At 41.3% G+C, this 27,253-nt stretch overlaps 1 protein-coding gene across 6 annotated transcripts in view; it reads left to right on the top strand.

Annotated features, from left to right (window-relative positions):
* Positions 1 to 27,253, top strand: part of SATB1 (SATB homeobox 1) — a 101,462-nt gene that overhangs the window by 61,120 nt on the left and 13,089 nt on the right. For all 6 annotated transcript variants that reach the window (XM_043874332.1, XM_043874331.1, XM_043874330.1 and 3 more), the window contains one exon: positions 5,634 to 5,789. In XM_043874332.1, the coding sequence (XP_043730267.1) occupies positions 5,634 to 5,789 (156 nt within the window). The remainder of the gene's footprint in view (positions 1 to 5,633; positions 5,790 to 27,253) is intronic.

The raw sequence follows: 27,253 nt of genomic DNA on the forward strand, positions 1-27,253 counted from the left end.
GGCTTTCTTTCTAAAGAACTGCCTGTTGCAGGCAGAGGTCCCTTGTGGCTCACCAGAGACTCAGGGCCCCTGACACTTGAGAGAATGGAGCCTTTTCCAGCTCCTTCCCTCGAGAGAGTAGGTCACACAGGAGGTGGTTGGAAGTTCCTGGCTTGTCCCAGACCAAGGACCTAACCCACAGAGACGCTCGGATCGTCTGCAGGAAGGGGCTTCCCCAGGCCCCAGGCTTTACTCTCAGGAGAGCCTCCCCCAGGGAAGGCGTGGACCATTCTGCAGAGGCTCTTGGCTGGCCTCGCCTCGGTGAGATGGCCGTGTGCCCCCCTGTCCGTCAGACTTCGGAGGGGTAGCCACGCCAGGAGATTTGTTGAAAGTATATTTTCACAATGCATGTGTTCTGATTCAAGAAATGCAGGTTCCGTGGGACTTCCATGGCAGTCCAGTGGTTAAGACTTGGCCTTCCGATGCATGGGGTACAGATTTGATCCCTGGTCTGGGAGCGAAGATCCTGCTCACCTTGGGGCCAAAAAAACCCAAGCATGAAACAGAAGTGATATTGTAACACGTTCAGTGAAGACTTTAAAAGTGGTCCATATCCCCCTCTACCCCCCCCCCCCAAAAAAAATACCTGATTCACAATTTTCTGAGCACCTTCATGTACATGAATTCCTGGAATTCTCATACCAACCTTTTGGTGGGAGAAAAATGAGAAAAGTCAAAGACGTAGTTCTCAAGTCCTCTAGTCAGTCGGCTTCTCTTTCCTCTACCTCAAGCCACATCCTGAGAACATAGACAGTTTAGAAAGAAGAACATGGAACTTGGGGACTCTGTCAGAGAGGATGAGAATCTGTGTTACCAGCTAAGGAGCAAGAACACAGATGAGAGCGTTGTCCTGATGAAATGCATTGACCGTTTGACGGAGGATCTACTTTGGAAGACTTTGGGCATTTCTGAGATTGTAGAGGAAAGAGCCGCTTTGATAGTAGGACTATCTGGGAGACACCAGTCCCTCCAAAGCCCCCTGATCTACGAGGTTTCTTTTCTATCACTTGGCAAATTTTTCAGATGATTTTACGAGATGAATTTCATTAGCGATAATTAGCTGTTACTTTCTGGGAGTTGTCTATTCCACCAAACATAGCCATTTTAGTTGGTGGTTTCTGTTTAGGTGCGCACTTATTATGGATATATTTGTGTGTTTTAAGATATGTGACATTTGAAGTTAAATTAGCTTTTGCTGTCTTCCTAAGGACTGTTCAAAAGCTTATAATTATCAAGTTTTAACTTTTACATGAATTATATAATTATTTTTCCTATTTCTTTTAACATCTCTGTAAGGAATTCTTTGGTTTCTTCTGAAGTAAGATGTGATATTTTATAGCAATGTTTTAGAAGATGTACCAAGTTTATAGATGCAATATACCAGTATAATTAACTTAATCTGGTAGCTTCACCCTTCTGTCTCTTTACAACAAATTCTTCTATAATATAATAAAATGTTAGTTATGGGCAGGAACTTCACACTTGATAAAAGTTTTGTTTTATTATTAATCTCTCGACCAGCTTTATGTCAAGACCACATATGTGCTTGGAAAATACTTCTCCTTAATGGTCATCTTTCAAAAGCTAGAGGACTTTTGAAAAGTCCATATTTGAAAAATAACCAATATTGTTTCTACAAAAGGAAGTGTAAAAGAATAGAGCCATGATACTCCAAACAGTGTTAATATATACGAATTTGAAAATGGAGGCTATTTTCTGTCACCAATAGGAATTCCTCAAAATAGCATGTCTTATATAACATTACTAAGAAAACATTTATAGTTTGCCTAACTTGAAAAATAAATATAGATTGGATTTGTTAAACTAATGATAAAACTATTTGCTACTAAAACTTAGACATTCATGAGCTAGATTTAGCAAAGGGCCACGAAAAAGCAGGTGCATTATGTCTTAGAAAGTAAGAATTTTTCCAAATAAAGAAGTCCTATGTAATTGGACTGCGGTGCTTTCTAAGATAAGCATTGGTGTTAGACAGACCCAAGTTCAGTCCTCAGCCTTGCCCCATGGACAGATGACTTAACCTCTTGGTAGTTTTCTCAATTTAAAAACAGAGCAATAATTTAACATTAATGTTAATCTACTCAGGGCTCTTATGCAGGTGAATGTACGTTAACCCAGTGCCCAGCCTATAATAAACAACTAATGTCAGTTTCTCTTATTATCATAATTATTATTAAAACTGCATCAGACCTTGATTGGTGTGTGTGCACACCCACCATCGCACACGTGTGCAGTGTGTGCTCACAGGCGCTTCCCCCGTGTCAAGGGCGACCCCGGTCGAGTCCACTCTGTACCACGCGTGTCGCACATACGTAGGATGGCTTGATGAATTCAGCAGTGTGTAAAGGAGCAAAAAATAATTTAAAAAAACCTTCACGGAAGATTTGTGTTCTGCTGCACAATTTTAGTGAAGTATCAAGCAGGCTCTCGTGCCGCACCCTGTCCCCACGTGGGAGGGTGAATAGCAGAAGGCTCCAGTTCTTAACTACTTCCCCGGCGCCTCTGTAATGATGGAGTGGTGTGCGCTACCTTGATAAAAGCTATTCAGAAAAGCAACTGCCTTTATTTTACCTCCTGTGCTATTTGCGGAGAAGAGCTGGAGAGTAGTTTGTTTTGCCTGGAATGAACTACTTTATGAATTTTAATGTGTGATATAATATTAAAAGCTAAACCAGGATTAAAGAAGATTTTTTTTGTGCTAAGCTAAAATAGTACTTAGTAGAGTGAGGTATAAAAGATTTTTGTTTCCATTTTTACCTGGGGAAAAAAATTTCAGCTTTCATATTTTTGAAAAGCTGTCCAAGTCAGTTCCCCTTAAGCAATAGCTTGTGTTTAGGGGAAAAAATGTGATTCCAGAATTCTAATAGCTTATCTCTGATAAGATGCCTATCTGAGCCAACAAGATGATAAAGAGCTTTTCTAAATATTTTTAAAATGAGTAATACAGTTCCTTAATATTTTTAAAAGTTACTGCTCTCACTTTAAAAAAAAGAAAATGTTTCATGTGCTTCTTTTCCACTTTTGACTATGTTAGCTGCTAGGAAATGGTTATTTGACTTTTTTTTTTTTTTGTAAATAATTTAAAATGTTTGCTTGTTGATTCAAGTGGTAATTGCTTTATTTAAAAAATTAAACCAAAGAAAATTTTAGAAGCAAAATCACAAGGTTGAAACAAATGATTATAGCCCACCTTGAAGATAAATTCTCAAGCATCATTTTTACAGAAGAATGAAAATTACTTTCAAAACACTGAAACTCCCAAGTTTCCAAAGCCTGCCCTCTTAACGACTGCTAAGCAGATCACTACCAAGGAACTATTTCTTCCAATGCACTGGACTCCATGCCTCCATTTCCATAACATCCAGTGTTCAAAGCGATTGAAATGGCTTTTCTTTTCTCTTTCATTTAAGCAGTGAGAAAAATAGGTATTAAAAGGGACCCCATGGGGTGATCAAATCTATCCTTCTGCCTCAAAGCAAGACCACCCCAGAGCGAAGTTGTGAATCTCACCAAAGCAACTTTGTAGGCAGTTTATGGTAATGCGGTAACTCTTCTGGCTCCTAAAGTGGTGTTTAGCAGATTATTGCTTCAAAGCCCGCTGTCTGTGCCTGGTGGCCCCGTCCTTAACCGCCTCCCTGGGTGCCCCTGCTCGCTGGAGTCCCAGAGCTGGCGGGGGCACCTGTGAGGCCAGCCTCCTGCCGTCTCTGATGCCGGTGGGCCCCGTGTCCTCCCCGGGGCTGCGGTCCAGCCGCTTCCCAGCATCCTTGTTTCTGAGCTCGCAAGGCTAGTGTCCAGGTAGGAGAGTCTAGCCACATCCTCCAGAGGTGACTTACTTTGCTAACTGGCTGCAAGTTAGAAAGGGAGTCAGATGGCATCAGTTTTGAATCAAGCTGATCATTACTTTCTAAGCGCAGGGAATTAGATTGCTTAATGAATTCTGCCCCTCTTTTGATACCAAATATTTGGGGGCAAGGTGAAATAAAGATTAGAAGTCTTGCTGTTTGGGAGAAGGTGTCATCTCGGGCCCCAAATTATTCATTTATCCTAAAGTGAGGTTGAGTTTCTACTATTCATAGTAAATGAGAGGGAAGGTCCAAGATAGTCAGTTTGCAGAGAACGGAAATATGGATTCTCTAAAGGTCACTAAGAAGAGTGGTTTTTGATGAATCATGTTATCGGGAGAAACATGGTCCTGCATCTCCAGTAACTTTCCATTTACATTTTCATTGGTTTCCCAGTAAAAAGCAGCTTTGTGGTTCACATGCGAATGTCCCAGGCTGGTTCCTGTAACTGTGTAATAAAAGTCAGATTTTTATTTTAATGATTTAAAGTATTAAGGATTGCTTTTTAAGTTTTAAAAAAGATTATATCATCAGTAAATTTTGAGGTTGATTTCCCACCTACATTTTTTTGTCATTTTTCTGGTGATATCTGCTTATCATTTTTACCAAAGGGATTGATACTGATTCCTCAGTCAAGATTATATAGTTTGCATGTATATTATCTAAGGTGAAACAGATCATCAGCCCAGGTGGGATGCATGAGACAAGTGCTCTGGCCTGGTGCACTGGGAAGACCCAGAGGAATCGGGTGGAGAGGGAGGTGGGAGGGGGGATCGGGATGGGGAATACGTGTAAATCTATGGCTGATTCATATCAATGTATGACAAAACCCACTGAAATGTTGTGAAGTAATTAGCCTCCAACTAATAAAAAAAATAAAATAAAATAAAAATAATACAATGCAAAAAAAAAAAGAAATAAAAAACAAACAAAAAAAAAGATTATATAGTTTGAGTATATTTGTAAAACCATGATTCTATATTTTGTGTGACTTGCAGTCATGTTCTATTAAATATTGTGAAATATTTTCTTACTGTCTGGTTCCACAAGTTAAAGGGAAATAGTTATACAGGGGTGCCAGAAAGCGATAAAATAATTACACAGAACAGCTTGGACATGCACGTGTAAAGTGCAACCAGCCTTTATGATAATTAAGCAAGGCACTCTACCTGTTTCATGGATGGATAGAAGATTTAAATATGCAGCTCTGCAAATGGCTTTGTTATGGAAGATTTTTAAATGAAACATAAGTGGAAAAGGCATAAAAAAGGAGTCTAAAATTAAAAAGGCCATAGTATATAATAGCTATTAGTGGTGCGATTGTCTATTAGGCATCAGGTACCCAACAAAGATACAGCACTGTGCATTACAATTTTAATTGTGAATTTCCTTTGTTAGAATTGCAATGGAAGGTAATTGGGTAACAATTAGTTTGGGGTTTTCAAGTCTTTGAAACTATTCCGCTTTCCAGAAAACTTACTTTATGGTATTATAATTCCTGGTTGTCAGCTGGCAGTTACTGTCATATTGCAGATGCAATCACCTGTGACAATGCGACCTCCTTACCTTAAGCAATCTGATCTCCAGCTAATAACTAATGTTGAATGACCACCCTGTTGATCACCTTGATCATAAAAGGAGCAACAATGTCCAGTTTGGATGCTGAGCCTGAGAAGCTTCAAAACAATTTGGCCAATGGTAAATGACAGGCATGTTCAAAATGTTTTGTAGGTGAAAACAGCTACTATTGCCACTGAGAGGAATGGGAAACCAGAGAACAATACCATGAACATTAATGCTTCCATTTACGACGAGATTCAGCAGGAAATGAAGCGTGCTAAAGTTTCCCAAGCTCTGTTTGCGAAGGTGGCAGCTACCAAAAGCCAGGTAAGACCCTCTGTTTGGCATGCAGACTGTTGATCCGCTGTGCCTGTGGAAGTTCATTCAAAGGAGTGTCTGTCTGCAGTTTGAACTCGCGTCCCTGAGAGGTCGAGGTTTCCAGGAGTGTTGACGGCTCTGGGATGAGACAGGGTTCAGATTCAGGTAATAGATACTCGACTGTGTTTTCTCTAGCAGCCATCATCCAAGTCACAGATTTCTCAGTAAATCCCTCAGTCAGTTAATAGTTGTTTCCAGGAGAGTATTGTAGTGTGTAGGAGGTTTCTCCATCTGGTCTATTGTAGTGGAACAAATAACTTGAGTTATTATTATTTCATTAGAACTTGGGTGACCTTGATTTCCATCCTAAAATACTGTGAACATTGTAGTTCATTTCTGTTCCAACTCTGACATCTACCACCATTAGGTGCACTTATTAAAGCAGACACACACACACACACACACACACACACACGTATATCTTTGCATATTAATAATTGTATATATGCATATATATATGAAACAAATTTAATTACAATTGGAAGAACTGTCTAAATCTTTTAGACACTGTATATGATACACAATTTTAATTACAGTTAGAAAAATTGTCTAAATCTTTTGAATTATAAATGAATAGAATTGAATATGGAAAAGTTACAAATCTTTACAAGATGACATAAAAAAGGACAGATAATGCAGTCTTTTATCAGTATGATTGCTATAAACTGGTAATTTAAGTTTATCAAATATAGGGTCATCTACATGAACAAATTCACAGTTATCTACAAGCTCTTGTTCAAAGGCAGGAATACTTTGTAAAGGACCGGAAGAATACTGAAATCTCTTCCTCTTTGCAGAAAGATTTCAATTCTTGTGTTGGGAAGGTCCCCTGGAGAAGGGAAAGGCTACCTGCTCCAGTATTCTGGCCTGGAGAATTCCAGGAACCGTATAGACTATGGGGTCGCCAAGAGTCAGACACAACTGAGCGACTTTTCACTTCACTTGATAACACTAGCCAAGTGAGATTGAGAGGCAGTCAAAGAAATTTTAGACACATACATTTCATTATCATTAGTGAACTCTCCTTTATAAAACAGCCAGGCTGCTGTCAACTTCTGACAAGATTATACCATCCTGAGACTTATTTACAATGTGATGTATTTATAATATAACTTTTATTATTAGCTTTTTCTGGAATCTTACTCTAGCAACGTCAATAGTGGTCCTTGATGGGAGTTTTGCTTGAGAAGAGGTTGTTCTTGTTTAAGTTATAGGCTGGCTGAAATACTTAAGGGGTATCTTGGAAACGTTATATAAAAATGGTTAAACTCAAGCTGTGGACTGTAAAAATTATAGCTTTATAGGCCACATGCCTGCCTACCCTTCAATCACTGTCAAAGTGATAATTTCTACAATAATATGTTTCTTTTATTGTGAGATTCTAAACATCAAGTGCTGTTTAAACATTAAACTGAATTGTTTATGTTAGCGCTGTACCCGGCGTGTCATACATCAGGCCACCGTAATCTCTCATGGAATGTAAAATTCTGTCATGAATCATGGCTTGTATATCGGAAATTACTGTAATTTTGATTGGAAATTACAGGGCTCTTGAAATGTTTCTAATTATGATAGAATGTTAGAGCCGCTTCAAACCTGTGTGCTTCTTCAGATGTCTTCATTTACATGCCAAGACTCGGCGTTAAGGAGAAATGCCCTGTGCTCACGTTGCCCCTCACCCACCCAGCCTGCACCTTCTTACTATTTAGTATAATTAGGATGAGGATCGCCTAGGTCAACATATTTTGTCCCACCTTTCTCTGTGATTATGCAGCTCTTCTGACCTTTCCAATTAAATTACCGAGAATAACAGACTATCTTCCTACAAGGCCGGACACTTTCCCCAAATCTCCAGAATAGATAAACAGAGAAACTAAACATGCATTATTGCAGTAAGGGGCAGCCCTCAAACCCACAAACAGAAATAGATATTAAAACTTTCTGGTAAGTTGGCATCTGTCATTTAATGCCTATCCCCGCCCGACCCCCCAACCCATTTCCTGTCTTACGAGAGCATATCTCCTTCTGCCTAGCTGTGTTTTGGCGACCTTCATTCTTTCTTTCTTTTAAACAGTACCCCAATTCTGCCCGTCTAAGCTGAGTTTCTGATGTTGGAGCCATTCAGACAGGGTTCACTTCAGTTTAGTTGCTCAGTCATGTCTGACTCTTTGCGATCCCATGAACCGCAGCACGCCAGGCCTCCCTGTCCATTACTGGCTCCCGGAGTTTACCCAAACCCATGTCAGTTGAGTCAGTGATGCCATCCAACCATCTCATCCTCTGTCTTCCCCTTCTCCTCCTGCCCTCAATCTTTCCCAGCATCAGGGTCTTTTCCAATGAGTCATTTCTTCGTATCAGGTGGCCAAAGTATTGGAGTTTCAGCTTCAGCATCAGTCCTTCCAGTTAACACCCAGGACTGATCTTTAGGGTGGACTGGTTGAATCTGCTTGCAGTCTAAGGGACAGTGGTAGCAGTGGGTTGATAATGTCACTGTGAGTGATGTTCTGGGGGGTTTAAGCATCCTTCCTTTGTATCCCTGTCCTGCAAAGCTCCCCGTGAGTCACTTTCAACCACATCAGTTGTAGCTTCTGTGTATCTGCCATGATGAAGTGTTCCCCGGAACCCCCAAAGCTGCTGGCTCATCACCTCGGTACCGGTTGAAGGAGAATCCAAGGGTCCAGCTGTAGACTGTTGGGGTCCAGCAGACTGTTAACTTTCATTCCCTCACATCACAGTTCCCAACTACTAATTTACTGCAACTTCATTAAAAAGCATTTTTTGTCACTTTCTCTTCATTGTTCAGTTGAAATGTTAGCTACCCTCTTCATGAAAATCTAAAGGTTGATGATTGCCGAAAAATAAGACCGTCCGAAAACGGTATGCATCACTAAGAGAGGAGGCCCGACTTAACAGGGGCAGATAGTCATTGACACGCTGTGTTCTCTTGCCATGGTTTTTATGAAGGAAATATAAAAACTGGAATACAAACCGAAACAAACAAAAATCTTCAGATGAGACCGGCCTTTTGCCTGGTCAGAACTCTCAAATTGTGAGTTATTTATGCCTTGGATCCACTTGCCGAGGCCCGTCAGCACGCAGGTACCCCAGGTACCGAGGGAGGAGCTGGAGGCACTCTTGTGTCAGCCCGTTCAGGCCCGTCCGCTTCTGTATCTGGCCCTGATTCTCTCTGTCGGCTTAACATCCATCACCTTTTTTGTGCTAGACCCCATCATGTACTATATATTGCCTGCATTTAGTTTTCAGTAATCCTGTGAGCTATCACATTGATTTTCTCTGTTTACACACTAGGGTCACTTGACTACAAGTAGGAGAGCTAACCCCAAGTTCCCCGCATCACTATTCTACTGTCTTCTCAAGGTTCCAGGTAGCATCAGGCCCAAAGTTAGCTCCCCTCCTCCAGGAAAGAGGAATTTGGGATGCTGAACTAATCGATGGTCAGAACGGTGGGGGCTTTCCTGTCTTCATTGACACATTCATGGGTTATGGGTTCTCGCCATCGGAGGGTTCTTGAAACCTGAGCTGCTTCATGCCTGGTTGGGGCTGGGGTGTAGGGAGGGGTGCCTGGTGAGGACTCAGAGGGGGCCGTGGTCCCAGCTCTGTCACTGGCATTAGAGCGCTGGGAGATGGGAGGGGTCTCATGCCGTCCTGTACGCGGAAGAGCGTTGAAATTTACAATACTGTAACACAAACAGATAATGGCTTGTAATGTGTTAAGCCAGAGACTCAGACCTTCACACAGAGTGACTTATTTATTACCTATTTGTATATCTCAGATACCTTTCATTTTACAAGGTAAAGCTTTAGGTAGGTTGTCTCAATGGCAGGCAGCAGAATTTTTTTTAAAAGACAGCACAGCCCTAGAATGTTGTGGAACCAGATAACATAGTAACTGTGGCCTGCAATGACTAATGCACCAGAGTGTTTTCAGGAGAAGAAACCAACTCTGCAGATCCCACCATTGCACATGTATTATATCTTCTCTTCGATGAGCAATAGAAATGAGATTGTTTTAACTGTAATAGAAATGTCTGGGTAAAATATGCAAGTGCAGGCTGAAGGAAGGCTACTTTTTGTGCTTGGGTAAGAAAGCAGGCTAATGCAAACTTTAAAAAGATGATATGCTTTAAACATAATGCGAATAGCTACAAATGAATACACTTTATATTCTGGGTATTCAAATAAGCAGCCGTTTTTTTTCCAAGTGAACCATACTGGAATTTTATCAAACATTTAGTCTGATAACATTCAAATAATTATAGGAGCAGAATTCGCTAATTTTACTGTTAAAAAAAATAGTTGATTTGGGTAATAACCATTACAGTATCAAGGTTCAGTTACTCTTCAGTGGCTCTGCTGTTTTCATATGGGAGATGGAAATGGAATTCTTTCCTTAATGGTGGCAGATGTTGGAATCTAATTTTATTCCACAGCAAACCCCCTGAGAGCTCTGAGACTTAAGGTGTATGTCCAGCAAGGGGACATTAGCAGTGCTGCAGGCCTTGCCTTGTACATCGAGTTGTTACATTGATTTTCGTGTTTGCGGAGGTGGGGCTTGCAGATGCAGTGATGCTGCCGGAGTGAAGGGCTTTCACTGTGCAGCTGCATCCCCGCTTGCGTTTAGAAAGTGATTTCTCTCTGGCACTTTATTGAACAGGGTGTTTCTTTTAGGTAAAGCAGTCAGATGATGGAAATTCTCTTTGACTGAACATGCTTTCAGTAGAATCGTTTGCAGTCTCTACCCACCGGTCCTGGCGAGTTACTGGACACTTTGGCTGCAACAACTTTGGTGAATAGATGTGGTTTTTCGCACTAAAAAAAGAATTTCTGCCTCTGTGAAAATAGCGTGCCAGTCGAAGCAACCAAATAATTCAAACCTCTTGCACTCTTTCACCTACTTTGAGACACTCTTTTCACTGTCAGACCTGTAGGATGGGAGAGAGAAGGGAGAGTGAAGGAGAAAGAATGCTTTCGTGCTCACTGGGCTTATAGGTGAAAAAAAGAAAGTATCTTTGGGTTTGGAAATTCTTAGATGGTGATTGGAATGCCTTAAATACGAGGAAGACATGTCACACATCATCCGTGGTAGAAATAGGGCTGCTGTTTGTTGTTCAGTCGCTAAGTCATGACTGACTCTTTGCAACTCCATGGACTGTAGCCCTCCAGACTCCCCTGTGCGTAGGGCTAAGAATATCATTTTTGTTGCTGGTTATAGGAATCTACAGTGCTAAAATCCAGGAGAAAAAAAAAATCACATAACCATGTGCATTCCGTATAGCAGACTGCATTCTGTATTCCAGCCTGTCAGCAAAGGCATCTTTTATTTTGTCAGAATCACATTGCTTTCACAGAAACCTCACTTGGAAGCTCTGTGCTGACTCATTCTTTTGGAATGTTCTCCTAACAGACTTCGCTGCAGCAGGATTTCACCTGTGCAGCCTCCTGTCTCAGACCCGCAGGAGGCCCCTGCACGTTTCTGAGCCCCGGTTCCAGCGATTTCCAGAGCCGCCTGCTTCCCCGGCAGCCTGTGGGAAGGCCTCTCCCCCGTGTCCCCAGAGCCCCTTCCCTTGGGCTGACGGAGCTGCCTGCAGCTGGGATCGAGGGAGGGAACCGCCCTTCTCCACCTCGCGCCTTATTTTATCTTCACGTATCTTTCCTGGTGGGGAGGAGACCCTCAGGAGATACAGGTTCTCTTTCCCTGGACCAGCTTCCAGGGAGGAGGAGGAGGCATGAGCTTGAAGGGAGGAGAACAGTAAGGCGGCCCAATGCACAGCATCTCAGGACCTGCTGGTGCCCAGGTTAGCCCACGTCTGGGGAGGCTCCGTGCTGCCTTCGTGATGAGGACCTGGAGTCCTGCCCATCTCCTGGTATGGTGTTCTGCACTGTGCGATCTCTAAGAGTCCATTCTGTGTAAATACCGGGGTCCCTATTAGATTGACTTTTCTTTCTTTTTTTTTAACTTGAATTATGCTTCTATTTTTTTAATTAATTTTGTTATTGGAGTATGCTGCTGCTGCTGCTAAATCACTTCAGTCATGTCCGACTCTTTGCGACCCCATAGACAGCAGCCCACCAGGCTCCCCTGTCCCTGGGATTCTCCAGGCAAGAACACTGGAGTGGGTTGCCATTGCCTTCTCCAATGTGTGAAAGTGAAAAGTGAAAGTGAAAAGTGAAAGTGAGGTCACTCAGTCATGTCCAACTCTTCACGACCTGATGGACTGCAGCCTACCAGGCTCCTCTGTCCATGGGATTTTCCAGGCAAGAATGCTAGAGTAGGTTGCCATTGCCTTCTCTGTTATTGGAGTATAGTTGCTTTATAATGGTTTGTTCATTTCTGCTGTATAGAAGAGTGATGGTCATGAATCAGGGTAATGATGGTATAGAAGAATAAATGATCCCATTTAGACCACAGTACAGTATGTTCTCATGAGTTATCAATTTTACACATGGTATCAATAGTATATTTGTGACAATCCCACTCCCCAACCAGGGATGGAATTCATACCCCCTGCATTGGAAGCATGGAGTCTTAACCAGTGGACCACTAGGGAAGTGGACTTAGTTTTCTAAAGTGTAGACCTATGCTTTATGTTTCGAGGGGTCCCTAGCCTCTGGGGTCTAAGGCCTGGTCATAGGAGGTGAAGTTTATGTAATAATAATAGGAATAAAGTGCACAATAAATGAAATGTAATGCACTTGAATCATCCTGAAGCCAGCCCCTCCCCTCAGTCTCTGGAAAAAGCATCTTCCACAAAACCGGTCCATGGTCCCAAAAAGGTTGGGGACCACTGTAGTCTAGTTGATTGCTAAACAGGACTTCTGAAATTAATGGCTTTAAATACATAAACATTGACATAATATAGCAGTTTGAAGGTACATGATTGTATGTTATACAGTGTTTTAAGAACTATACCTGTGAATCTGAATATGAGCTCTTTTCACATTTCTGCATTATAAAAACAAGCATGTATTTTAATTAATCTGGGGTTTGATCACAGAGGTAGGTTCAGAGTTATTCAATAGAAGCTTACCTGCTGATTATATTTTTGGCTAAAATATCACGTAAAGGGGTGTTGTCTCCCTACACACTTGATACTGTTTATTTCAGCAAGTCAAACCAAAAGTTTTCGGATATCTTATTGCCGCCTGCAAATCCTTGAAAAATTTCTTTTCTTCTAAAATTTAAGATTAAGTAACTGGAGTCATGTAAATATATGTTCCTCATTCTCCCATTTAGTAAGTTCACTGTAACAAGTATAATCATAACTCATTAAGCCCAGTTCTCCAGCTTTCAAAAAATGTCATAAAAAATTTTTACTCAGGATTTGGAAAGAAGCAGTTTGTAACTATTGAGTCAGCTCTCTAAAAGAGGGTCAGTACATGAGGAAGTTTGGGGAGGGTGACCCCCTAGAGCAGGTCCTTCAAGGCAGGCCAGCGTGTGATGCCTTCTAAGGCATGAGTATACCAAGCATGTATCTGTAGAATCTACTGTAATCTAGGGCCACCTTTTGTCCTGAAATGTAATACAAGTTGAAAAGTGTAGACTCAGGATATCTTATGAAAGTTCCTCTTTTTGGAAGCCTTCTATTGGGTTGGCCAGAAAGTTCGTTCAGGTTTTTCCTACCCAAACGGAACTTTCTGGCCGACCCAATATAGTTAGCTTGACAGTTGAAGAGCTAAAGGACAGGCTCCACTATCTACAAAATGGGAGTAGGGAACAGACCAGACCAGTGGGATTTTAACTCTCAGCAGGAACGAATTTCAAAACGGAATGCTATTCAGCTAAACTTCGTGTGTAATTATAACACCGATATAGTTCTTTAACAGACTGCCAAGTGAACAGACAAAGTGTTTTCTCAAAAGTCTCACCAGTTGTCTTTTATGGCTTGGGTAGTAAAGGTAGGTTTTATTTTAGCTTTATCTTCTTTTTCCCTCATATGAGAAATGAAAATAAAGGCCCTGTGAAATGAATGAGCTATGAAAATGCATTTATGCAAAATGACAATAGAAAAATAGCTCTAGAAGAAACTGCACTGTTAAAATTTCACATCAATGAAAGGTCCTAAAAGAGAGGAAGAACTTACGTTGGGAATATGAATCTGATGCAGGATTTTTTGTCCCTGCTCAAAGAAGACCTTTAGTACCTTAAAAAGTAACCTTTGGGATTATTCATTCCTATAACTATAGTTGTTATGCTTTTATACATGCTGTTCTTTTGCCTGATAAAATGACACAACTAAATCATAGACCAGCCATGTAAATATCTATATCTGCATGTACGAAATACATATATTTAAAATAGATTTTAGAGGTTAATAGGAATGTAGCCATTCTATAATTTATCATTAAGTATCTTGTAAAAAGAAAAGCTCCGATCTGCTGGTGCCATCACCATGTGATTGCTAAAGAGATGAAGTTGTCCTTTCTCTGAGACTTCACCTATTTCGGGTGTCTGGTCATAGAGAACATATTCTCTGTTGAGTTCTTGCTTCAGCCATCCCAGTGGCCTTTTCTTTTCTTTTTTTTAAACGACTGCGTTTTCAGCCCGTAGGCTTCAGGAATTGGGCTGAAACGCACAGTCTCATAACCCGCCCGCCTCCCCGGCCGCCTCAGAGCCTCTGCTCCTGTAAATCAGATCACAGGCAGCATGCTGTCGTATAATAAGGTGTCTGATCCTTATTACCAGTTTGTTGATGCACAGACTCCTTCAAATTGACCATTGCAACACATGGTTTCCCCTGAAACTAGCTGTGATAATTAGCGTGGTTCTAATGAGACAGAATGTCACTGATCTTCTGCTGAACTGTCGAGCCCCGACGCTGCGGATGGGAACTGTCAGAGCCTGCCATCTGTGACAGCGCTTGGCACATCCCGGTGGCTGCCGAGAGCATGCTCAGTAGACTAGTTTCAGACAAATGGCCCTTTACTTGACGAGGGCCCTGCGTTCTGTTCAACTCAAGAACGCTGGCTGCAACTTCGGCCCATGCCAAAACTCATTTTGCGATCCGAAGGCAGAGAAATATGTAAGCCTCTGTTGTAGGTTGCAGAAGAGAGGACCCTTTTATTTAGCAGGTGAATTTTCAGTGGCATTCCTTCCTTTGGGCTTGTTTTCCCCCTCCTCTCTTTCTTTTTTTTCCCAATGGCCCCATCCAGTCACTTAATGGCAAGGCAGTCATTGAAGAGCCTCTTCCCCAGTTTTCATCCTGCCTTGTTTAAAAGAGATTTGTTGAGGAGTTGGGCTGGCTCATCACGATGGAGTAGTCAGATGTAGCAGAGAGGGGAAATGAAAGAAATAGTTGAGAATGTGTCTAGGAATACACAAGTCGGATAGCAGAATGAAAACGGACAGGACCGTGAGATCTGAAAGCTCCAGAGAGGAGTGGAGAGTTCTGTGTGCGTGTGGTTGTTTTTTTTTTCCTGGAGTACAAGTCCAGTGCTGCTTATCATTCCAAAATATGCTTTGTTGCTTTTTATTTCCTCCTCTCTGGCAGACCACACAGGGCTTGTTCTGAAGAACATTTTCACTAATCTGATCAGGCAGCCAAATACGCCGGGAAAACTGCTTTAATGATCCCACTAATTACCTCAAGTCAATATGAACTGTATTATTAGACTGAGGGAAAATATTCCATTAGGTCTCCCCCTTGGGAGTTCCTCCGCTTTGTGATGTCACCGGAGCCTTCACCCTCTCGCTTGTAATTAATTTTATTTACACACGCAGGCACGCACAAGGTCACACCTGCACAACCGTCGCTGGCCAGGGAGCGTGTGGCACTCGGGCTTAATCAGATCTGTCATAATTACCATTCTGCATGTTTCTGACACACGCTGTGAAATATTTCAATTTAACTGCCGCTACCAGCACAACCAGATGTAGCGCGAGCGTGGCTGCATTGGAAATATTATTCCTCAGGATAAACTCTCTCCTCCTCCTCCTCTCGCCCCCCTTTCCAGCTAATGTAGCACAGAAGCTGATGGGTCCTGTAAATCTTGAATGCAGCGCTAGATTGATAACAGGCGATTAGACAGTTTAACCACAAACAGCTTGTTCATTTTTCACAAATGAAAACCACATGTGGTGTAACTAAAATTTCAGGCCCCCCCTTTTTTTTTAAGAGTTGGGGGTCTGCATGTGCATGTGTGGGAGATGTTCTTAAATAAAAATAAAATGCGATGGACAAAAGTGTCTAGAAAAATAGAGAAGTTGCCTAGTTTTTTTTTTCCCAGATAGTTTTATCCAAACTATCATCAACTTCCTTTTTTTTTTTTTTACCTTTGCCAAAAGTCAGATGGAAAAAGATGGTACTCTCCATTCCCCCCACCTTTTTTTTTTTTCCCACAAGTTTTCTTTTTTCTTTCTTTTTTTGGATGGGAGCAATAATATCCGTTTAGTCTCTGCCTTTTTATTTTGTCAGTGTCAAACCTTTTTTTTTTTTTTTTTAACTTAAATTCAGAAAGAATTTCTACAGTGGATATATGCAGTTTTTTAAAGGAGAGTTTCCCTTATTTATGTCAATGAAAAGTTGTTAGTTTAGGCATGGCGATCATATTCCTCACAATCCCAAAACAAAAATGGACCCATCAAAAATCTATTTCCCAGAGAGGTGTGTTGATTTGCAGAATTGGTGTGAAGGGTAGAACTGAAAACCAGTGAAATCTGTTTGTTTAGAAATAGTGGAGACAGCCTGGCAGAAAGTGCAGGTGCAGGGTAACCATTAAGGCCAAAGTTATCACCAGTCTCAGAAGAATCCAGCCATAAGAAAATTAAAGTATTGGAGCTGTAAGAAGGCAAAAGCTGGTGGAAAACTAAAATTAAGAGAGGAGGAAGGAATAGGATCTGTGGTGATGTAGAACTGTACCTCTAGAGAAGGCTTGCAACAATCCACTTTAGAGACCATTTAAAATGTAGATCGAGCTAGTTAAATATCTTTTAATGCCAAATAAAATACACTCTTCCTTTTTATCTTTATTTTTGTTTTACTACTGAAGTTATGAGCCTCATTTCGAAACTTCCTCACTTGATAAGAGGTGCCATTTCCCACGGAATAGTGAATTTTTCTCCTTTCTTTCCTTTCTTTAGCCATTTACCTTGCTTCCTTTTTTCCTTATGTTAAAAAACAGGAAAGTTTCCCTTCTCAGTTTTTCACTGTTTGCTCTGTGTTTGCTTCATAATGTCTTCCAACTTTGCAACTAGCATCTTTCTGCCTATTCATCCTTTTTCTTTTGGCCTGAATATCACTTTAGAGGAGAAGAAAGTATTCGTCTTAGAATCCCTCTTGCATATAAACTGCTGAGCAGTTCACATAGCTGATGTCTTCAGTCTTAATCAGCCTGGGTAGTCATTTTGCAAGATACTATTATCGTGGAAGATTAAAGTCCCACATTACCTGTCACTTCACTGACTTCTATTGAGTGCAGGTACGACCTCAGAATCCTTCTTAACACAGAAGTGAAGCACTGGTTGCTAATAAGTGAGGTCCACCCACCGCGGCTGTCACTTGTCCTCTGGGATACCCAGAAAGAGACTTGCTCTATCTGTAACATAGTTGTATGGGGATGAGAAGAAGAAATAAGAAACGTGGGGGTAAGAAATTGCAGCTTGTGACTCCTGTCCTGCCTCTGCTTTAATGACCCTGAAGAATTCTGCACAGCTACTTCAAAACAGGTGAGCCAGCATGCACATGAAATCATATTTTGCAGTCATTGAACTTGGCTCTTAAAGGAAACTTGCCTTGTTTCATTGCAAGTGAAAGTTTCCATTTGTGACCTAAGAAGTCATCCCCGGCTTTCCACATTTGCAAACTTTAGTTTTCGTATGTTAGGGTTTCTTTTTGTCTTAAGTATACCTGCGGATACAAAAGAGAAGAGAAAGAAGAACCAAAAAAAAAAGAATATTCAGGGATTCTGGAGTATGTGTGAAGTTTGAGTTTTGAGTAGGAGACAAGAACACGTCTTTCCATTAAATTTAACGAGACTGCAAGAATCCCCATTATTCAAGGAAAATACTGTAATTTTCTTTATGGACCCTGCTGGGTCCCTGTCTAATGCAAAGACAGTTTTCATTTATCTATTAGTGAGTCCTGGCTGCAGATTAGTAGAAAAGGATCCTGCCTTTCAGCTCAGCCCACCTTCACCCACTCTACAGTCATGTAGATCTTCAGGGAGATGTACAGGAAACAGAATTTGTTCTTTGAATATTTACTCTATTTTCAAGGTCAGCATTTTTCACCAGCATCACTGAAGTCATCAATATCATCTGTAGTGTAGCCCGTGTTTTTACTCCAAGCTGAAGAAAAGAGGAGAGTGTGGTTCCTGGTTATCTTATGTCAGAAACATACTGATCTGCAAAGTCACTTGTGGTTTATATAACAGCTTGTATATAAACTTCATCTTTCAGAGAAGGCCTTGGGGATTGCAAAGAGTAGGGGTCCCAGTTTCCCGGCCGTCACGTTGTGGAGACCCAGGCAAGTTGCGTGACCTGCCAGGCCTCTGACTTTCCCCTTCTGGAAAGTGAAGCAGGTCGGGTCAGACTGCCGCATCCTGGGCAGGTCCATGTTCCGTGAGTCTGTTGCTGAGGCAGGGGCACAAGTGTGAAAAAGGATGCTGTTTTGATTGGAGGTACCGCCAGCAGGTATGTTAGTGTGGGGATGAGTCCCAGAGGAGGCAGGGTTTGGGATAATGGAAGGGCTTAGCAGATGGGGACCCAGCACTGTTTGGGGGGATGTTTTAGCCTGAAAGAAATATTTATGAGGGACGTACAGTGAGGAGAACGGGCTGTCTGAAACCCAGGCTGTGAACTCCGTGTTACGTAGTGTGAACTGAGCTCCTGATTGGTGTGCTGGCATCTGAAACCTGCTGCTGGAAAGCTGGAACGGCCGCCTCCTTCATCGGGGACCGTGCAGAGTCAGGCCAGTATGCAGAGAGCCCAAGCTCCACTGGGGCTTGGGGTTGGGTCGCTATGTGGTGGGGTAGTGGTTGCCAACACCCTGTGATTACAGATTGCTAAAGAGCTTCCTCCTTTAACATGTCTTTTTTGGGGTTTTTAACTGATGCCTGAAAGTCCACCTTCAACTTCTCATTTTAGGGGATTGATTAAAAAAAAAAAAAAAAAAACGTTCTTCAAGGCAGGATGGCACATCAAAGGGGAAAAAATAGACGCAGTCCACGAGAAATCACAGGTTTGGAAGAGGTGGCTGAAATGGAGAGGTAACTGGGTGAAGGAGGCAGGGAATGAGAGCCGGTGTGAAGGAGTTACCTTGACACTCTTGGCTGCAAGCTTGTCACCTAGTACCTGGAGCATCTAATAGCTGCTGAGGGGTGCCTAGCCCCAGATGTCTTCTTTAAATGTTTCCCCGTTTGTTACATACCAACATTAGGCTGCTTATCAAGGCGTTACTTGACTGGTTCGTTGATGGAGTATTTGGTGGTTAGAATGAAACGCAGATTAGGTAAAAAATAAATTACTTTCAGTGGGGTCAAGGAAGTGAAGGCTGTAAATAAAATATACGTTCACAAACAGACAAATGCTATTAGGAAAATCCAGCTTGGTCCATGCCAAGCTGTTGCTGTCTAAATTGCCTTCTTTCTTCCTGACTTGCAATTAATTTTTGCTTGTGTGTTTGGAGATTGGGGGAAGGGTAATAGCCTAATGGGTAATGATTTTATTTTAGTATTTTGATTAAAGAGACTAAATAACTTGGACCCTGGGTAACCATAAGAACTAACGCCTTATCCATCAAGCTTAATTTCCAGGCAGAGAGTTGTGTTTATATTTTTGGATAAATTTAGCACTGAGGTGTACATAGAATGTACAGCGATGAGACAGTCATGGGCTCCTTTTCTACCCTCCGTTTACTGTCTTTCCTGTTCACTTTCTTTTCTTTCTTTAATCCTTTGCTAGCTTCCTTCTGCCTGCTCTCAAATCTGCAAGGCTATCCTTCATAGCCATTTGCCCTTTGAAGAGGTGAGGGGAAGAAAGACCAATCATTGTTTGCACGCCTCCCTCCTGCCACCCCCCCAACGGCCCGCACCTGCCTTAATTCCATTCCTTTTCCTTGCCCCGTCTTGTACCTGCCCCGATACTTTTTCCTCTTCTGTTTAGGAAACCCAGGTGTCTTTGGAAAAGTACTGTTAGTGCTGCTCTCTGGGCAGATAGACGTTTCTCAAAGGAAACTCTGCTGATCGTGCTTACCTTTATAGTTTTGGGGATGGTGTGACCTGAACTAAGTCAGAATGTGGACGCTTCCTTATTCACATGTATAAACCCATTTACTGAGTTCATAACAGGACTAGGTAAAAACACAGTGAGGTATACATATGTGCTGGTGCAACTGTCAACCAAGAAAGTTCACGCTATTAAACTATCACTTTATGAATGCCTTCTCCTCCAGACCTGAAACAGATAAATCTGACAAAAGTCTTCCCACAACTGACTTGGGGATTGAGTGAGGGTGGGGAGTTACCCACACATGCACGCACACGCACCCACACCACACACTCACACACCCAGGGCTCTGCTGAAACACCCCTGGTGGAATCCTGGGGCTCCTCGGGACGCAATATGGGAACCATTGACTAGTGATAACTGTTCCCTTCAACCCATCTCTAAGAGGTGTGGTGGCAAAAACAAACAAAAACAAAAAGCAACATGACAAAGAGATCTGTTCCAAGAGTTCCTAACCACCACCATTTTCTAATCTACTAGGAGCTTATATGAGATAGTTCTGGAATAATGTTTGAAATATATATGTATATAGGTGTGTGTCTACATATCTACACAGACACATAGATGTTGGTAGGGGGCACCCTCTTCAGGAATTCTTAACCTGTGTCTCACCTTCCCCCAAGGGTCCACGCATGCACTTAGGTAGAATAAAAGAACTTTATTTCGCTGATGTCTTATTGAGATTAGGCACTTAATTATCAATATAGGCAATGAGTGACAGTATTATTAGGAATACCTAAGGATTTGTCACCAATAAAAATCATAAATATTTTCATGTCACATTTTTATTGTAGATAACCTCAAAATACTGTTTTGCTCATCACTCTAAAGTTATGGTAGGTCTTAGCTCTGTTCCTAGATCTTGTTATTTAGTATGCTAATAAAGAAGCACACATTGTTATATTACTACAACATAGAGTTTTGATGACTGTATTTCAGGACAGTTGATTTTTTTTTTTTTGTAATTTTACACATTTTATATATGGCACATAAAAACATTGTCCTGAAAACAATGGACTTTATCAGACTACCAGAAGGGTCCATCACACAAAAGAGGGGAGACGAATGTTTAGATCAATTGTGTGTTAGAAGAAAAAAAAATGTCTGATTTTTTAAAACAGTAGCTGAAGAGTTCTTAAATTTACCTGGGAGAGATTTATTTATTACTTTTTCAGGTGCTTATTTTTCAAGTACCCTACGCTCCAGAGTATGTAAGCATGGGTGGCGATGATTGCAGTGACATTTCAAACAACACAACCCTATACACAGCCTTTCCTCCGGTATTCTGATGCCCACGTATAGTGCCAGCATTTGGGAGAGCACCTTAGCCCTCAGGCTGGAAACGTTTTGCCAATTAAACTATACCTTGGCTCTCAGCTTCAGTCCGAGGTTTCAGCTGATCTACCTCACTGGCCAATAAGTGCTGGGAGAGATGGTCGGGTTCTCTGTCCGCACGTCTCAGCCTTGTGGTAGACTGCCCTTTGAGGTTATTTGTGGAAGGGCGGAATGATTCAGGAGGAGTTCATCCAGGTGCAGTTTTGCCTGAGGTGGGCCCGGCGGGAGGAGGGCCGGAGACCCTGTGCCAGGGAGGCCAGGGTGGGCCCGGCTCTGCCCGCCCCTCTGGACCTGCTCTCCCGGAGAGGCCTCCCGCGCGTGTGGCCCTGGCCTGCGCGGCCGCCTTCACTGGTACCTTTCTAACCTGGCCTTTATCACTGTGACTCCCATGATGCTTCTAGAAATAGTCACCCTTTATTTCTTTAAAGTCTCTTTTTTTTTTTCTTTTAAATCCCCAAATTCGAGTTCCTCATTTAAGCTGACTTCTGATGAGTCGCTTTGCATAATGGATAGAACAGTGTGGTTTTTGGCCGCAAAATGGGTGTTACTTTATCTGTAAAATCATAAGCAGCTTGGGAGCTTGTAATGACCCTGCCCGCTTGATGGTTCCTCTAAGATATGAGCCCCATAACTTTTACAATCCCGAATTGCCTTCCCCTGGTTTTAAACATTCTTTTGTTATCTCTCGTAGAATATCATAGAGGGAAGATTTAAATTTTTAATTCGCAGCCCCTCAATATGAGTAATGAGAGGTATTGCTCATTTGAGGATTTATCTGCAATGCTGAAAAGTTTTATATAAATCAGTGAAAAATGCAATGGCAGAAATATTTGTTTAAATTAACCTGACAATAGGTTATTTTTGTAAGCTGACAGCTAGTGTATTGAGACAATCATCACCTGAAAATTACTCATGTTATAGGTTCACATTTTTATAGGTTTTTTTTTTTTTTTGCACATGGCATATACAGATATTCTGCAACATTTTTTCTTTATGATCATTGTAATTTTGAAGAAAAAAATAAATATTTTAAGTTTTTAATAGTGCCTTAATGCTACATAAGAAATTTGCTTCATAATATTATGGTATAAGAGCACATGTTTATTGGAGTTGAGGGATTTGGAAAAAGATAAGTTTCCCAGGAAACCTCTACTGTAAATAGTCAAATGTATATGCCTTTGACAGAAACCTTTTTTTTAACACTTCATTTTATCTTTATTTATTTATTTTTTGGCCATGCCGTGCAGTATGTTGGATCTTAGTTCCCCAACCAGGGATTAAACCCGTGTCCCCTGCGTGGGACGCATGGAGTCTTAACCACTGGACCCCCAGAGGAGTCCCAGAAACCTGTTACAGGGCCTCTCTGCCTCCTAACCCTACTAGGCTGAGCTCACTTCCGATCTTCTTTGAAATGCAGCATTATTATGAGTATAAGTTGTTGTATTTTGCTGTCACGCGCAGTGCCCTCAGGAATGGGAGTGGTGTATTCAGTTTTTTGCCACTAACTAAATGGCTCAGACTGTGTTATTTTTCTACTTAACCTCTGATTCCCCCAACTCACTGCCACTTCAGTGTTGCAGGGAATCTTCTGCTGTATTTTTACGCTCACTCACTGAAGTGTGAGCCTCAGGGCGTCTCCAGACCTCTTAGGTGAAGGCTTGTGCAGAGCATGCCCTGCATGGGGCTCTCCTAGTTTACGACAGATGTAACTCAGCAGAGATGGGGGTGGGTTGGAGTCAAGAAGTCCGCCAGCCTCAGTTTGTGGGAGAAATGTGGAGGGCCGGGACCGGAGAGCAAGAATGGAAAAGAAGACGCAAATTCAAAAGACACCGAGGAGTAGAATTCACGGGAGTTTATGATTGTTTAGGGAGAAAACAAACAAGAAAAGTCAGATTTTTTAATTGCATCTGTTTGCCATGGTTTTTTAAAATTGAAAAATAGTGCTAGCCAGTATAGAAGAACACATTTTAAAGAAATCACAACAGAGGAAAGACCATAAAAAATATCCAAATCCCAATTAACTAGAAATAGCCTGATTTGTGTTCTTTGTGTACACATATGTGTATATTTATGCATATACATACATACACATGTGTGCACATATATGCCTTTCATTCATTCTTACTCTAAACCCACCTTTTAATTAATTCCCTATTGAGGTATATTTAAGTTGCATTCAACTTTTGCTGTTACAAACAATGTTAATGTGAACATTATTATAGTTAAATATTTGTATACACCTATTATTTCCTTAGGATTAATTCTCAGAAGTAGAAATTATTGGATCAAAAAAGGCATTTGTGTTTTAAAGGTAATTGCTAGTCATTCTACACTCATCATTTCCCATTGTGCTTTGGAAAGATTATACTAATTTATGCTTCAAATAGCAACCTTTCACCCGGGTGACTGGGTGAGTGGTAATGGCCATTAACAGTTAAACTATATAGAAGGAGCCGTGTTTGTGGGAGAAAGATACTGGGTTCAGGTTGGGATGTGGTAACTGAATTATTTTCATTAACTCCCCAGATACCCACATTCCTTTGGATTATATTTGTGATAATGACAACAATGATAATAATAGCTACCATTCATCATACTGTTACTGTGTGCCAAGCCCCTAGTGTGAATTATCTCAACTATTCTTACAACCCTCTGAGTGGTGGTAACATTACCTCCATTTTACAGAGGAGTAAATTCGGGTCTAGTGAACTCAAGGCACTTGACCAAGGTTACTGGGCTAGTCACTATTAGAATAAGTGTTAAAATGAAGACATAGGCTTTCTTAACAAATTGACCTTAGAGGTACATTATATAGAGGAGATGCTTTTGCTGCTGCTAAATCGCTTCAGTCGCGTCCGACTCTGTGCAACCCCATAGACGGCAGCCCACCAGGCTCCGCCGTCCTTGGGATTCTCCAGGCAAGAGTACTGGAGTGGGTTGCTATTGCCTTCTCCGATAGAGGAGATGAAGTCACAGTAATTAAGTAGTATCCTCAAGCAAGTATGGTAAAGAGCAATGGTGAAAGAATGGTAAGCATAGTGGATTCCACAGCTACTGTCCACCTATTTTCCCTAGCTTATTGCTAATTCTTTTTTTTTTCTTTATTCTTCCCACTAACTATTGCCCATTCTTCAAAGCCAAGCTGCCATGACTCTTCATCAGCAAAGATGTCCTTGACCCCTCCAGCCCAGCCCATCTCTCCTCTTGGTTCCCACCTGATGTCTGCCCATCACTGACTTTCACTACACACTGCCTTGCTCTGATAGCTATGTTTGAGTTCTGCTTCTTCTCCACTATACTGTGGGCCATTTAAGGCAAGTGCTTTGGGTTAAGCCATCAGACCATGTGTAGTTATCACAGGCCAGGCACTGGGCTGAACATAACCCTGTTTCATTTGCAGCAGCCGCAGTCTTAGATGAATGCCATTATTATCTGCACTTCGTCGAGGAGGATCAGGGACTCGGGGGATTTGCTCAAGTTCGCATACATAAGTGTCTGCCCTGGATATAACTCTTAACTGGTATGCTGAGGTGATGGAGAGTAACTGGAAGGGGAGTTAGTATTTAGATGGGCAGGAAAAAACAAAGGAGAGGGCTCTTCTATTTGAGAAAACAGTATGGGGAGTGGGTGTAGAATGTGGGGAAATGATAGCCGGTAAACGGTCCGATGAATTAGGACCTGAGTGTGATTGGGTTTGCAGGCGGCTCAGTGGCCGAGAATCTGCCACCTAATGCTGGAGACGCAGGTCGGATCTCCGGGTCAGGAAGAGCCCCCGGAGCAGGAGACGGCAACCCGCTCCAGTGTTCTCACCTGGAGAATCCCACGGACAGAGGAGCCTGGCGGGCTGCAGTCCACGGGGTCACAGAGAGTTGGACACGACTGAGCGACTGAGCCCGCGCGTGACTGAAGGACCCTTCCGTGAAGCTCTAGGGAGGGTAGCCTTTTTCTCTCTTTTGCGAAGCTTTCAAGGTCATTTTGAGCAATAGGATAACTTTGGGTAGTTTGCAAGCGAAGACCAGAGCAGTGATTTTCATCCTGGCCTCCCTTTTCCAAGGGCATCTGAAAGTGGACTAAGCGGATTCGAGAAAGCTTAATTACACCTGTGTGTTTACCTAGCAGGAAGTGCCAGGGGCCAAGCCAGACGTTGTCTTTGTTTTTGTAGGAGTTACAACTCTATATGGTAAGGCTCGTTCTCCCCTTTCCTAAAGCTCTATTCATCGCTGCTATACGCTTCCCCTAAGAGAGGAAAAGGAATGATTACTCAAAGGCTGTTTTGTTCTGAATTTAAGATAACCGTCCTTGGGACGTACTTAAAATGATTGTTTGGTGCCTAAGAGCATCATTCAAGGAAAAGTTGCCCCAGTGCCAAAGGTCAGCGGTGGGCAGGATGGAAAGGAACAGACAGTTCTTTACGATGGAAACGACGATGGAAATTGAAACGAGTATCACAGCGTGAACCTTGGAGAACCTTGGAGATACTGCGTTTCCTGTCTTTTAATGACACTTGATATGAAGAAGGAGGAGAGAATAAAGACTGAAGTTTTAAGTGTTTTTTTCCTAAAAAAAGTGATATTTTATTTTTTATTTTCTTGGATTTTTATTGGAAGTTTTAGTTAATTCACAACTTTGAATTAGTTTCCAGTGTAAAACAAAGTGATTCAGTTATATATAGAGATTTATATATATTTTTTTTCAGATTCTTTCCTATTATGGGTTATTGCAAGATACTGAATCAAATTCCTAGTGCTGTGAAGTAGGTCCTTGTTGCTTACCCATTTTATATATAGCAGTGTGTATCTGTTAATCCCAAACTCCTAATCTATTCCGCCCCTCCCTTAAGGAAAATGTTTAAGGCAGAGGGTATAAATGTAAAGCCAAGCCTTATGACTGAAGCTTACATAATATTAAAAAATGCATCGAGATTGAGAGGGAAAAACATAAACTCTTTTTTAGAGTCTGTATCAAGTATCAGACACATAAGCCAGATTTTTGTTTAAACTTTGAAGACACCATCCTGAAAGCAGGTTTGAAGTCTTTGAAAAAATTAATCTTTAAATTAGTTATCTTCCAGATCTCCTTTTTTTAAAAAATAAGATGAAGGCTTTATTTGGAAATTCTGTTTCCGTCAAATTAAGAGATTATCTTCTTGTCAGCTAGCTTAATATGTTGTCTAGAATTTCATACTTTTATCGTCATTAATTTTTCTCCTCAAATTCTTCCTGAAAATATTCTTTAAAACTTTCCTGACAGTCTTTTTAAATGAGAACCATTTTTATGTTTTTATCTACTCTGGCCAGACTATCTGATACTCTTGTTATGAACCAAACAATCTACAGGAAAAGAAAAGAACACATAGTTATATGCTTCCTCAAGCCAGTGCCTTTGAGAATGTAAAAAGGAAGTAAACAGTCAAACCACAGAGAAAAAGTAATTTTCTTTCTTTTTTTTTTGCTTAATTAAATTTTAAGCATAATTGATAAATAAAAATCATTTACCAGGGATTCTGAATATTCTTTCTAAATTGACTAAATTTTAATGTGAGCTTCCTCTAAATTATAGAAACATTTCTTTTTGTTAAGGCCAAACCCCCAGAAATTCTGCTAGCTTTGTCTAACCTCTTAAAGACAGAGTGGCAAAAATCTACTCAAGTGAGAAATTCATGGATAGTTGTTTATGACCTATTATTAATTCAGTATAGAAACCCACATATTTTGGCTAAGATACTGAGTCCCTTAAATAAACTGTGGAGTCTGGAAAGTTTAAAACAGTAACAGTTTAGAAGTTTAAAATAATAATTTTAAAAACCAGTGTGATTTTTTTTTCCAGCAAAAATACA

This window comes from Cervus elaphus, chromosome 19 (genome assembly GCF_910594005.1).
Source record: "Cervus elaphus chromosome 19, mCerEla1.1, whole genome shotgun sequence".
NCBI lineage: Eukaryota > Metazoa > Chordata > Mammalia > Artiodactyla > Cervidae > Cervus > Cervus elaphus.